The sequence below is a fragment of the Stegodyphus dumicola genome, chromosome 3 (assembly GCF_044657685.1).
Source record: "Stegodyphus dumicola isolate Sdum_Otavi_A_Nest chromosome 3, ASM4465768v1".
Classification (NCBI taxonomy): domain Eukaryota; kingdom Metazoa; phylum Arthropoda; class Arachnida; order Araneae; family Eresidae; genus Stegodyphus; species Stegodyphus dumicola.
Window position 1 is genome coordinate 56,040,579 of NC_140770.1, and position 13,448 is coordinate 56,054,026.

A 13,448-nucleotide genomic window follows, 5' to 3' on the forward strand; every position below is an offset into this window, starting at 1 on the left:
TTTGGAAACCTATTGGACTTTAATTTCATAATATCCTTAACTTAGATGGAAATAAAAAAAAATTCTATTTCGAATCTCGTTTTTCAAGCTTGATAAGTTATTCGTTGTTGACTGATGTTCTAATCCATAGTTTAGATTGATAATATCCTTAGTTTAGATGGTTTCGAATCTGTTTTCAAGCTTGATAAGTTATCCATTGTTGACTGTTATGCTAATACTTAGCTTAGACTGATAATATCCTTAGTTTAGATGGTTTAGAATCTCGGTTTTTAAGCTTGATAAGTTATCCATTGTTGACTGTTATGCTAATCCTTAGCTTAGACTGATAATATCCTTAGTTTAGATGGTTTGGAATCTCAGTTTTCAAGCTTGATAAGTTATCCATTGTTGACTGTTATGCTAATCCGTAGCTTAGACTGATAAAATCCTTAGATTAGATGGTTTGGAATCTCAGTTTTCAAGTTTGATAAGTTATCCATTGTTGACTGTTATGCTAATCCATAGCTTAGATGGTTTCGAATCTCAGTTTTCAAGCTTGATAAGTTATCTATTGTTGACTGTTGTGCTAACCGGAAGGAACAATTATGCTCAGAAGGAAGGATTTTTGTTTACTTTTTTGCATTCGATAGGCTACAAAATATAAAAGGTACAAAAATATTTATGTCGGTTTGTCAAAAACATTTGTTATTAAGCTAAGTTTAAGGGCAGTGTTTAAATAAAACTTTTTAAACTGGATTATAATTCAGTATTATATTAATATGGGATCATGTCAATATCCAAATAATCAGATGTGAAAATTGTGCAACGCCCTCTCCAGGACTCGAACCTGGACCTCTCGAATACGCGTTGAGTGTGTTATCGTTAGGAGAGAGAAAATACTTTATAATACAGTTCTCCAAAGAATAGTGAAGATCACCAGCAATACTGCTATCGCAGTTTTAATAAAGTAGATTATTTTAGACTTTTTTTAAAATGTGACTTTCATTGTAGAGAAGAATATTAAGCCATATATAGGAAAATGGATTTTTTGCAATCATCTGCCAACGGAGTTAATATACAGCTTTAAAAAAGGATATAGTTTTGTTTTCCGGCTGAAATAAGTCTTCTTTCTGAACCTTAAGAAGCCTTCTTTTTTTCAGCTTTCCTTATTTCACTCACAATTAATTCCAGAGTAGCTTAAAATACACGAATTTTACATCAGCAGTGTCCTGTTCCTCCAATGTCTTCCCGCCATAATGAATAACCATTCCATTCAGAGGGAAAAAGTAGTTTTTTTTTTTTTTTTTTTTTGGTCGTCCAGTGAATTCAGTCATTTTTCACACATAATGCATAAATAAATGCAAGAAATTCCTCGCAATTATGTTAATTTTCAAAGTATTTTTAATGAATATCATGTATATTTTTTATTCTGGATCTTGGGTAAGAAGGGAAAGCGTTCACGTGCTTTGCCTTTATCAATGGACTTCTCAAATTCTACGAGTTTCTTTACGCCGTTTAGGGAAGATGATTCCGATGAGAATTGTTTTTGTTAAGAATTTCATTTAAGTGGTTTGCAATTCCATTTAATTGGAAACTGAAAACGCAATATAAAAACCGAAAATGCAGCATGGAAAAAGAAGCGTTTAAATTATATCTCAATATCCATATAACTATACATTCTATGAAAGCATTTATAAACAAAATAAAGTGTTGTCACTTGTATACGCAAACCGTGGCAGTTAGCAAAAATCTGAGTGCATAGCTGAAATAGTACACACAGAAATCAAGTCTCACTTATGGTGACTTAATCTATGTTGAGCAGTTTACCTACTTTATCTGTTATTCCAAATTAATTCGAATTTTAAGACATTAACAGAATTGAAAAAGATTATGTAATATATACTGCTATATGCGAATCAAAACTTTTTTCCCTTGCTAGCACTCCTCTAGGGAACCTCTCTTTGACTTAAAATTATCAACAAGGTGTTTGACTTTTCAATGTCTTTTGTATACGTTTCTGAGAAGCATTTAATGATAAAATATAAATTGATAGAATGCCCAAAGTAAGATACATTCTCTGAAGTAACAAAATATTTTTTACGCCATAATTTAAGAATTACAGAAGCAGCATTCGTACTAGATTTTAGTGTTAGTACTGACTGTGAAGTCTCGTATTCTTTGGTAGCACAGATGAGAACTCCAAGACCTAAGTGACTTATATTATGTCTTGTAAAGTACCACAGAAAATGAGAAAGGGTATAAAAGACTCTTTTATTTAACTAAAAGTTATATTTATTTAACTAAAAGTTAAATAGAAGGCATTGCTCGTGCTTACAAAACAGCCAGCATTTATGGCTTAACGCAAAAGAGATGAATTTGACTTAACTAAGTAAATGTAAGTTAGCCCAACGGCTACACAGAAAAACGCGTAAGTTGGCTTTGACCTAAAGTTGGCGTGACAAGCCAAATGGTGAGAATAGCGCTACGCCACAGAACACCGCTCTCAAGAGAAACAAGTAGCAAACGTGGCCTTCAGCAAGCGGAACACATTCTAATTCTACACTCTAAAAACCTTCTTTTAAATACTGTCTCTTTTCTACCTCATTTGAATAAACGCGAACTAGAAATTCACTTTCTGACAGGAAAATGGGAAGGGAGAAAGACAGTTAATTAAGTAAATTAACATAAAATAACTGGTTAGTAAAAGTAAACGAATTCTTATAGTATGTATCTTGTACCCAATCATATTAGATCGCTGAGTAGCGTAAGCTTATTTATGCCTTCTTGTTGAAAAAGAAATGATACATATTTTGATTTTTCTAATATAAATGTTTTCTTTCCAGTTCTAACTCCTCACGTGGGCAGTGCTGAAGTGTCAGTAAGAGTCCAGATGGCTAAGCTAGCAGCTGAAAATATTCTAGCAGTTCTGGATGGAAAACCTATGGTCACGCCAGTGCCACTTGGTTAAACTAGATGTTCTTAAGCCAAGCCAAATTTCGCCCTGCATTTCACTTGTCATTTACAGTTCATGCTTTTACTGGAGGAATCCATCTCAATCCGCCCTTTATGAGTTTCGTTCTACAGTTAATTGTCGCTTTAATTCGTTTTTGATGTATTTCTGATCTCTAGTCAGCATTTCAACTTTCGTATTTACGCAAAATTTTCTTCAATTTACTTAAATTCTGAAATTGTTATTCTCACCCCAAATTTTGTGAAATTTAATATATTTTTATAACACTCTCAAAGTGCTAAAATGTAAATAAGAATATCTTTTATTTAAGTAGAATTAAACAGGTATTGATGTGAAACTGAAATGGTGCTAAAGCGTTAGATTTCTGTACAATATTGTTTCTTATAGTATTCAGAGTTTGTGTATTTATGTTGAAAAATATTTATTAAGACGACTATCAGTATTTTCTTTGTTTTTTTACATATGTGAAAGTTGACTAGGTGTAGGAATGTTAAATTACCCACTATGTTTTGTCACTTGCCTTCTAGAATTCCTCAGAATGCCTTGCATTATACATTTGTTATCAAAGTATTTTCAACGAATGTCATTCAGAAAATTTTTATATGCCTAATCCTTGTGGCTTGTATTTTATGAATTCCATGTGACTATACTAAACAAATAAAATCTTTTTCTTTTCCAGTGAACTTGCTTATTGTGTAATAAAAGGCATTTTTTCACATTTAATTCAGATCATTGTCATTATAATTCTCAGAGGTTTTACGAAACTTATCAGAATTGTTTAGGTATAAGAACAGTTATCTTCTCACATTTTACCAAATAAAATATTGAATTGTGCAAATTAAATGGCTATTGAATGACGCCAGGCAGAAGAAAGCAGATGCTGAGGTTTATATAATTTTCTTTTGTCATGTGGCAACGCCACACAACAGTAATGCAATAGTAGTATTTGTTTAATCAAACGAGCATTAAATATTGAATATTACCGATTTCAACTATATAACCTAGTTAGTAAGGGTAGCTATACCTTTGTGAGTTCAAACTAAGAAATTCTGCTGCAAAGACTATCAAGAAAGCGTTTGTTGGGGGAGCAACTAATGACAGATTCACTCGCTTTGGTTATCAAAATTTTGCCTATGGGATTCGAGTCTTAAATGAACCCCGTGGACATTATCCTTCCTCCATTGATTCAACTGAAAAAAGAATTTAATCGAAACAGATGCACGGCAAACTGTACGAAATCGCCCAAACATTAAATGCACGTTTTTCGACTGTTTCAACGGCTCTTTGCAAGGGCAGGCAAAGTAAGGTAGCTTGGCAAAGTGCCTCAGGAACTTTGGTAAACAAAGCACACGTTTGGAAGTATGCTCTTGTCTTAAAAAGTATTTTGTGACAGTTGTGAACGCAGTGGTCTGGAGGGAAACACGCTTAAAAGGTTATCCACTACTCATTCTTTCTGCGAGCTGAAAAGGTAAGCGAAGCTTGGTATTGTACAGATATGAGCAGATGCTTAAGCAACTAGCAGCTGTAAATAGACGTGAAGTTATCTTGCATCAAGGTAACGTCTCATCGCATACAGGTAGAAGTGGGCGGGACACCAAAAATGCACCATTGGTCGTACAGGTATAGTCCCGCTGCACTAACTGCGCAGTTCCACTCCAGGTTTGAGAAAGAACATCACGAGGCGGTCCGACGATCTCCCACCCCTCTCCGCCTACCATCGTCGTGTCGAGAGGATTTTCGGCTTGCTGCATATTTAAAGTGTCCCATGCCGAACAGCCACTATACATTTACAAACATAGATGCCTTCTCCTGGATTCGAATTCAGGTGCATCGGCATGACAATCAGTTTCATTAACTTCTATACTGGTTCGGCGCCCTACCACATACAACTGTTTAAACCCTACAGCAGATCAACACTGAGGGATACGAAATGGTGCCTTATCCTCCCCACTGTAATTACGTTTCACCAACAATTTACCATTTTTGAAGCATTTAAGTCATTTTTCTTAAGTGCTGCTAAAATGAGAAATATTGTAGAATGATATTTAGAAATATTGCGCCAATGATGGATTAATTTCTTTGTCAGTGGAAGACTTCATAATTTCCAGACATGATTTTTTACAAACGTGGTATAAATGACATCAACATATGTTTTTGATAACAATATATTGATGCTGCTGGAGATAACTTTGTTTAAAACGTCATTCTTTCTGTCATCCTTAAAATTGACTATTTCAATTCCAACAACCGAGGAATTTTAGCTGTGTCATTCTTGCAGTAATACTTATTTTAACGCTAAAGTGCGATAACTGAAAAACAAAATGATAACAATGACGTAACTGTACGATGGTATTTTAAAAGTTGTTATTCTCTTTATTTCTACTTCGTGACACAGTGTTTTCATCGCGACCTTAAAAAAAAAATTACGAATTACATTTGATATAGTGTTTAATATTACCAACATACGTACGAAGACAGAACAGCGGTGTAAGAATCGTCAGTTTCATCTATCTTACTTATACGAGTGCAAACTTTCATCCAAATTTTAATTAGGACGTTAAAGATTATACCAAATCTTCTGAATTATTAAAAACGAAAATAAACATTAATACCATTCTTAAATTTAAATTGTACTTTAACATATAAGTATATTGGTAGGAACATATGCTAAAAAATTGTTTTCGAAGAAGGGCATAAGAGAGGTAGTCCCCAGAATACTCTAATTTAAGAAACCTTTTCGCTCTTTAAAAATCTATGCAAAACGGAATCAATTCTTAATCAACCCACTAGCGTATGCTGCTGAATCGTTATTGGTATGGCTAATATTTGTACAGCAGCTTTTGAGAAGCACTTGAAAAAGCATTCGTGAAGATGATTTCAGTGTAACATTTTTAAAAGTTGATAAGATAACTTTGGAAAAAATCTTGATTATATTCAGTGCCAAAGCAAGAAAAATAATACCAAATTTTATAGTTTAAAAAGAAAACAAAATGTGTGTAGTCTATTTTAGATAAAAATTACTTACTGAAACTATTTCGTGTTAATTATTTAACAATTCGTATTTATGGGGTTGGAACTTTGGTAATGGTAATTGCATTTAATTCAGATGCAGACTATAAATAAGCGTTACAAAATTTTTCTGTACTTCTGTGCAGCCACCAGTATTATTTGTAACTTGTGTCTAGTCATGTGGTATCTCAAGATACCCTTGGCAGCACCTGTTTGCATTAACGAGCTGTCCTGGAGATATAGTATGCGCTTGGTTTTAACTAGGCGGCCAATCCTATAGTTGGGTAATAGCACAGAGTAACATTTATCTGGGTTTATTGTAAATCTCTACTTGTTGCACCATTCTTCAGTTTTGTCAAGGCCTTCTTGTATCTTGGTAAATTGCATGGTTAGTTCTAATTGATCTTGCATATAAATAGACAGTATCGCCTGTATAAATTTCTCCTTTGCAGTTTGCGAAAGGTAAGGTATTGGTAAAACTATTAAATTAAACTGAGATAAGGAGTGATCACTGTGACTCCCAATTGTATAGGTTTAATTTTTTTTCGAAATAAAAGTCCTAGTTTCAAAGTTTTTCATACCAGGTAATTTGCAATTTCCAGCATAATTGTATCTTAGAAGTTAGGGAATTAAAATTTTTAGATAATTAGGTATATTTTTAGAATTTAGGGATATATATATATATATATATATATATATAGGTTGTACCGACCGGCAAAATGCCTATCGTCGGCCCTGATTCCACGTACCTGAATTCGCATAGATATAAATATAACAACTCTTTACAAAGTGAACAGTCCATATTGTGCTGTAAATTGCTTTTAATTACATTTTATTTAAATGATTGTTACATTAACTTAAAAAAATCTTTCAGTACATTCAATTTGAAATTATTTGGGCATGGGTACAGGTGTCTTCAAAGGCTCCCCTTTCACACCGAGCAAAATATTTTCAGCAGCCAAGTTTCCCATTTTTATTCTGACGTTCGTCTCTGCACTGGCGACATGGGGCGTAATAACTAAAAAAAAGTAAATAAAAAATAAGAATTAGAATGACTTTTTTAAAACATTATTTTGCTCTTTGATAATGTTGTTATTCCTGAAAACAGAAGTTATTTATATCACAAACATACGTGTAGAGTTGTCAGTCAATAGTTCACAAATGATTCAAAAAATTAAATTGAGCGAAATATTTATGAAACAATCAGTTTTATATTTTATACGACTTCCATTTGCACTGAGACTCTTATCCAGTCGATATATCAGGATACCTGCATCTAAGGTTTTGGGTTTTTGCTGGTTCGCGCCGCAATAGTCATGGTGATACTGTGTTGAAAATATATACCATTAATGAGTTAACCAGGACATTTTCGGAGAACTACACAGCTGTATGTCGCTGAGCAATTGTCACATTTAATTTTTAACTCTAGAAATGGCCTGAGAACATAAATGACGCACTACAGTCGACTCTTTCTTTAATGTGCATTCCTACAGCATGGTAGCCACTTTCAGTAGGTAGTATCTTTGGTAGCCTAAAACGCCCTCGACGGTCAGTGATTTAATAAAATTATGACTGTATTGCCATGCTACCTGGTGACGTGATGATATCCTTTGAAGCTACCTATTGCTATTTCTTATTACCTTATAGCAGTTTGTAACCTATTTTACTGACTTTCCGTTGACTATTATTCCATAATGAGAATTACCGGAATAATAAAATCATTTCCTGGATTTAAAAGTTCAATGCCGATATTAAATAAGATGGTTGACGTCCGTGACTTCAATTTCAAGATACGTCAGCCAGATACACGATAAATCAGCTATCAGAAAGTGTAGTTTGAGAACCGTTTTGGTTAGTTAATTATAACAGTAGACTTAAAAGTCATTTCTAACTCGATGGATGTGTTTGAAAGAAAGTGATTTATTTGAAAATTTAATTTTCTTAGACATAATAATTTCTAAAAATAATATCAATAAGCTCTTAGACATTTGCATGTTCCCTGATATCGATATTCTTAAGAGTTTAATAATAGTGTTTTAGATTTAACTGAGGTTGACTACAGTAAATTGTTACAAGGAGACGATTCACACGAAAGTGAAATAACTTACGGGCTTCGAATTTCGGGAGCCTCAGTGGCTCAATGTCCGCTCTTATTTGCGCTATTCACATACGTGCAAAGTTCATTTTTAGTCAGGAGAAGTAATTTTACTAAAATATTTCACCTCTAAGGGCATGATTTTATCTCCATTGCAAAGCCTCATGCAAGCTAAAAAACCTGTCCATTAGCAGCTCTGTATGTGTCAGAATACTTTATCGATTTTCATAGAAATGTGTTTAGATAACATAACTTTATTTGGTATTGTCACCCAAAATTCCCCCTCTCTATTCTAAATATCGTGATAATTTTTCTAGACTGCATCATTTCTAGATCATTCCATCTCGCATGCATTGGGTAACGCTAATTCGAATCTAAACTCAAAATTTTGAGAATTGAAACTTTTGAACCTAAACCAAAACCCTGTCTTGGAGAACTTGCATATTAGATAACGGCGCACTTTAGCATTTTCCTTTCTTCCTGTAATAACGCTATTTCACTGTGCTCTGTTCCCATCGCAAAAGTATTAAAATGTAAATGTTCTTGAATAGGGACGACTAGAGTACCAAGTAAATTGTGGCCACAAGTGTCAATTGAAATGCAAATGAATATTTAATCTTATTCGGCTGCCAAGGTTTTTAGTCATTACGGACTCAACATCTTAGTATTCTAATGCAATCAGAATTTTTCCTCTTCAATATGAATTCACGTTCTTAGCTGTCTACTTGCTACGCCATCTACATTGTTACATCTTTTTCATCACAATGAGTCGATCGGCATCGGATCACGTGTTACTAACCTTAATGGAACATTTATTCATTTGGATATCTGTAAAATATCTACTAAATTCAAAAAAGTGTGTTTGTTTAACTGCAAGCTCGAAAAGTTCAAATGTCCAATGAAATGAAATGTGGAATTAACTAGTACTTCAATATTTAGAAGGGAAAAAAAAGTTCAAGGTCGTCGATCTGAGTTTAATTTGCTTCCAAACGTATGTGCGCCATCGGTATTTCTGCGTTTTTACGTCTCAGTGTTCCTTTATCAGTACTTCAAAATAGTTTTTACTACAAATATATGTAATCAGTCAGTCGCTCCATCGACACTGCCAAGTACGTATTACTGTTCTTGAACTCAATTTTGAACAATTATTGTAAACATTGCTGTAAAGTAGCCTTTTTCAACTACTGGGAATTTAAAATAAATAAATGCAATTTCGGTTTTGATTTTTTATGTTTGTGTTTCAATGCTTCAGTTTCGTCCTTACCTTTCTACATAAGATGTGTTTCTTGTGTTTTTTGTTGTGCACTCTTTTATTCCTAAATGTTGGTCCACAAATTTTGAAATCAGGTTTTATATACCATGTCTACAAGTCTCTACACGGTCTTTATTTTCTCAAACATTGTCATCAACATATACTTACAAAATAGTTTTAAATCATTCAAATATTCATGTCTTAACCATTTTAAATTTAAAATTATATCAATTTTGTATAAATTACGGAATCAAACATTTTGTAAATTACTCCGGTCCCTATACTTATGTTTAAGAAAATTTTATACTCATTATAAAAAATAAAATACATTCCAGTACGGAAAAAATTGACCGAGTTATTGCATTTTACAAAACAGTGAGTGATTATATTCCAGAGCTGTATACAACTCAAAGAGAGAAATGTTTGCCTTTGTACCTAACTAAAAATAAAATATCAATTTAGAAAAACGTTTCGGATGTTAATGGATAAAGCTAAAAACATTTCCATACATATTGTCGAGAAAAGCATTATCAATACAAATTTGTTCACAAAAGGGATCTTATTTACAGAATCACAGAATTCGTCTTATAGAAAATATGACAGGCTTCAGTATTGGCCTACAATCAGCTAGTAAAATTGTTTGCATGAATTATAAATTTATAGTTTAATGAATTTGAGGCATAATTTCTGATAATGACTCAATTCAATAATTCTCAACTCTGATAATTCAATAAAACTTTATGATAATATTTATGATGATTTTATAGAGAACTTCCAAATTATGTTTATGAAAATTCTTTCGGCATACCACTTATAACCAAATTATAAATTAAAGAATGTTGCACGCGGGTAAATCACAAAAGTATTGGTATACCACCGAATGGTATTTAAGGGAAAAAGCTGAAGTTGTGGCAAAGCTGTTTTCTAGAAAGCGAATTCTCTAATATTCTGTGAATAAGATATCCATTTTGAAATTACACGTATACAAGTACTTTTAACAATAATCTGCATAGAAATACTCGTCACTTAATCTCTTAACATCAGAGATAATTTTCTAAACTGTTATTTTGTTTTCAGTCATGTAAAAATGCAAACATTTCACTCATTAATTTTTCTACGGCTCCTGGTAATGATTTCCAGGTTTTTTTAAAACTACATATTCTGTCAATTTTAGTGGTACGGGACTTACAGTTCTTGTATTTTATTTGGTAAAAGTTAACCCTTGGCGAAAATTGGCGATTTTTGGCGGTACATGGATACCAAGTTTGTGCAATTCTTTGACTTGTTATTTAGGCTTGGTATAGCGGCGATTTTTGGTGCTAAAATCGCCGTTACACAAAGACAAAATAACAAGTCATAGAATTGCACAAATTCGGTATCCATATACACATTGATCTATTTTCACTTAAAAAAACACAGAATTGCACAAAATAGGCATTGCGCACTCCCTTGACTTTATCCATGTACACTTCGACCTATTTTCACTTAAAAAAACACAAAAAAATTGCACAAACTTGGCATTCCGCACTCCCTTTGTTTACGTACACATACATATATTTTCACTTAAAAAGTTAAAGGAGCACCCAATTCTAGGTAAAAGTATACTTACGGAACATTAAACTACTCAGGTTATCCCAAATGAAACAACAACTTGGAGATAAACGAAACAACTTGGAGATAAACGAAACAACAACTTGGCGATAAATGAAACGACTTCGTGATAATAATACAAAGGGTACCCTTCAGTCTACTCCAACCTTTTATTTTTTCATTTTCATTTCTTTTATTTTATTATGAAATTTTCTAAATATAAGTACACGGACAGAATGAGAGTATAAAGAAATAGGTTTTTAATCTTTAGGAAATTGACTTTTTAGTCCAAAGGAATTTGAATCCCGAAGGACTATTAGTTTCGTTTTGGCATTTTGCGTCGGACTCATAAATGTCGGTTCACTTTTCAAACTGTTGCCACAAAATGTTAGAGTCCTGCATTATATTTGAAGAAATTAAATAATGAAAAATCTGCATAAATGTATGTATATTTCTCGTATTGTGATAAAACAACGGTACATAGAGTCATCGAATTTTGAATAACGTAATCCTCCAACGAATATGAGCATGTGGAAGACCAAATTTGAAATTTGAAATTTGTTTTATGATCGATTTCCTATTTTTTAAAACTTTGACGAATTTTTGATTAACAAACTCAAGGATTTCAAAGCGAGCAATGGCAACGTTGTGCAGAAAAAACATTTCTATCTCCAGCGCGTGAGTCTCTGTATCGGAAATTCTAAAGATATGCTCGTTTTAAAACTATTTTGCGATATTGCTGTTGCACTGGATCTTATGGTTTAAGTGCGAGGAACATGATATTTAATAAAGAAAGGTAACACACAAAATGTTAAAAAAACGCCCCTTTGGACATAATTTAAAATCTGAAACATTTCAGATTTTTTTTTTTTTTTAATTTTAAAAATGCCAAACCATGAATATTTACATCATTTAAAATAATTTTACAACTGGAAGTACATGTCTACGACTAACGCTTGCGAACAGAAAGTCCGAGCAAGGACTTCTGTGGACCCGATGTAGTAATTGGACTCGAGTAGTAATTGCGCTTGAGAGTAATTGGACGGCGGTAGTAATTGGGCTTGAGAAATGCCGCAAAGAACTTTGAAATTGACTAAAAAGTTTTGAGTCTTGATTCTTGAGAATTTTTATTCGTTACGTCTAGTTATTCTCGATTCTCAGTAATAATAATAATAATAATAATTCTTAGAAAACTTCAAAGTTGAATAATAAATAAATAAAAATCGAATCAATAAAATTACTTCTATTCATTCTTCTTTCAAATTACGATTTCCTATATCTGAAAACCACTTTTTCGTTCGTGTCATGCAAGAACTACATCTTGTTGGAACGAGAATAATACTGTCATTTATAATAAAATATAAAAAGAATTTTAAATGGCTAGCAAATAAAATCGTCAATTTTAAGTTGTATATTCTTCATGCGATAAATTTTGATGGGGATTCATGAAATGAGGTGACATCAAACACGATAGGTAATTGCTTTGAAAAAGCAGGAACTATATTAAATGGCGTTATAAGGTATTTCTCCCGTCTTCCTAGCGTGCCTTCGTGGTGTAATGGTCAGCGCACTGAGCCGGTATTTCAGAGGTCCGTGGTTCGATTCCCGGCGAAGGCGATTGCTCATTTTTCATCTCTTCTGATTCCAAAAAACTCCTAATGTCTCTACAGTGGCGCCTGAACTAAAAGGGTGTTGTATGATGATTCTCCTCACCCAGGATATGGCGATTGGATCCCCTAAAAACTCCAGTCGCCCTTTAAAAGGGGGAGTATATAAAGTATTTCTCCCGCCTTCCTAGAGTGCTTTCGTGGTGTAGTGGTCAGCACACTAAGCCTGTATATCAGAGGTCCATGGTTCGATTTTCGGCGAAGGCGGTTGCTAATTTTTCATCTTGTCTGCTTCCAAAAAAAGTACTAATGTCTCTACAGTGTAACCGAATGAAATCTTATCTGATGTTATCACATGAAACAGTTAAGGAAAATGTTGAAATATGAAACGTTATTTCATCAGATTTATCAGTTTTCAAACAAAGTTGGTAGATATTAGAATTAAATACTTATAGATGTTGTCCGTCGTGGTGTGGCAGGCATTGCATTTTGTCCATTGAGATGGCAATTCAAATGCCACATGTCGGCAGCTATTCTCACGCGCACACAATGTTTATATTGCTACAGAGTTTTGACATGACCACTATAATTCTGGATATGTACAATAAATTTATAAAGTGCATTAGTAGTGAAATATATTAGTGTAGCACAGGTATTGTTCCAATATTGTAATTGTATCGTACACTATATGTATGTACTCATACAGGTGCACCTGTGTTTTGGTATTGCAGAAGTGTACAATATTTTCAAGTACTTATCTAATAAATTGTATTTAGTTTGTATGTTGTAATAGCTTATTGCCATGCATCTATTTTCAAATGAATTGATCAGTATGTTTGTAACAGTACTGTATATCGAGAACCCCGAAAAAAGGCAACTCTGTTTTTTAAAACAAAAGAACGGCACATGAACTGCGGCCTGCAATTTACAATTGAGGCTAACTTC

At 33.2% G+C, this 13,448-nt stretch overlaps 2 protein-coding genes across 2 annotated transcripts in view; one reads left to right on the forward strand and one right to left on the reverse strand.

The window, feature by feature from the left end:
* The window catches only part of LOC118200730 (glyoxylate reductase/hydroxypyruvate reductase-like), a 34,924-nt gene extending 31,291 nt beyond the window's left edge, over positions 1–3,633 (forward strand). Inside the window, exon 9 of the mRNA XM_085812909.1 lies at positions 2,823–3,633. Coding sequence (XP_085669035.1) covers positions 2,823–2,947 — 125 coding nt within the window. The 3' untranslated portion in view covers positions 2,948–3,633. The remainder of the gene's footprint in view (positions 1–2,822) is intronic.
* A 3,129-nt stretch (positions 3,634–6,762) lies between these two features.
* Positions 6,763–13,448, reverse strand: part of LOC118199965 (glyoxylate reductase/hydroxypyruvate reductase-like) — a 32,139-nt gene continuing 25,453 nt past the window's right edge. Inside the window, exon 9 of the mRNA XM_035371871.2 lies at positions 6,763–6,977. Coding sequence (XP_035227762.1) covers positions 6,850–6,977 — 128 coding nt within the window. The 3' untranslated portion in view covers positions 6,763–6,849. The remainder of the gene's footprint in view (positions 6,978–13,448) is intronic.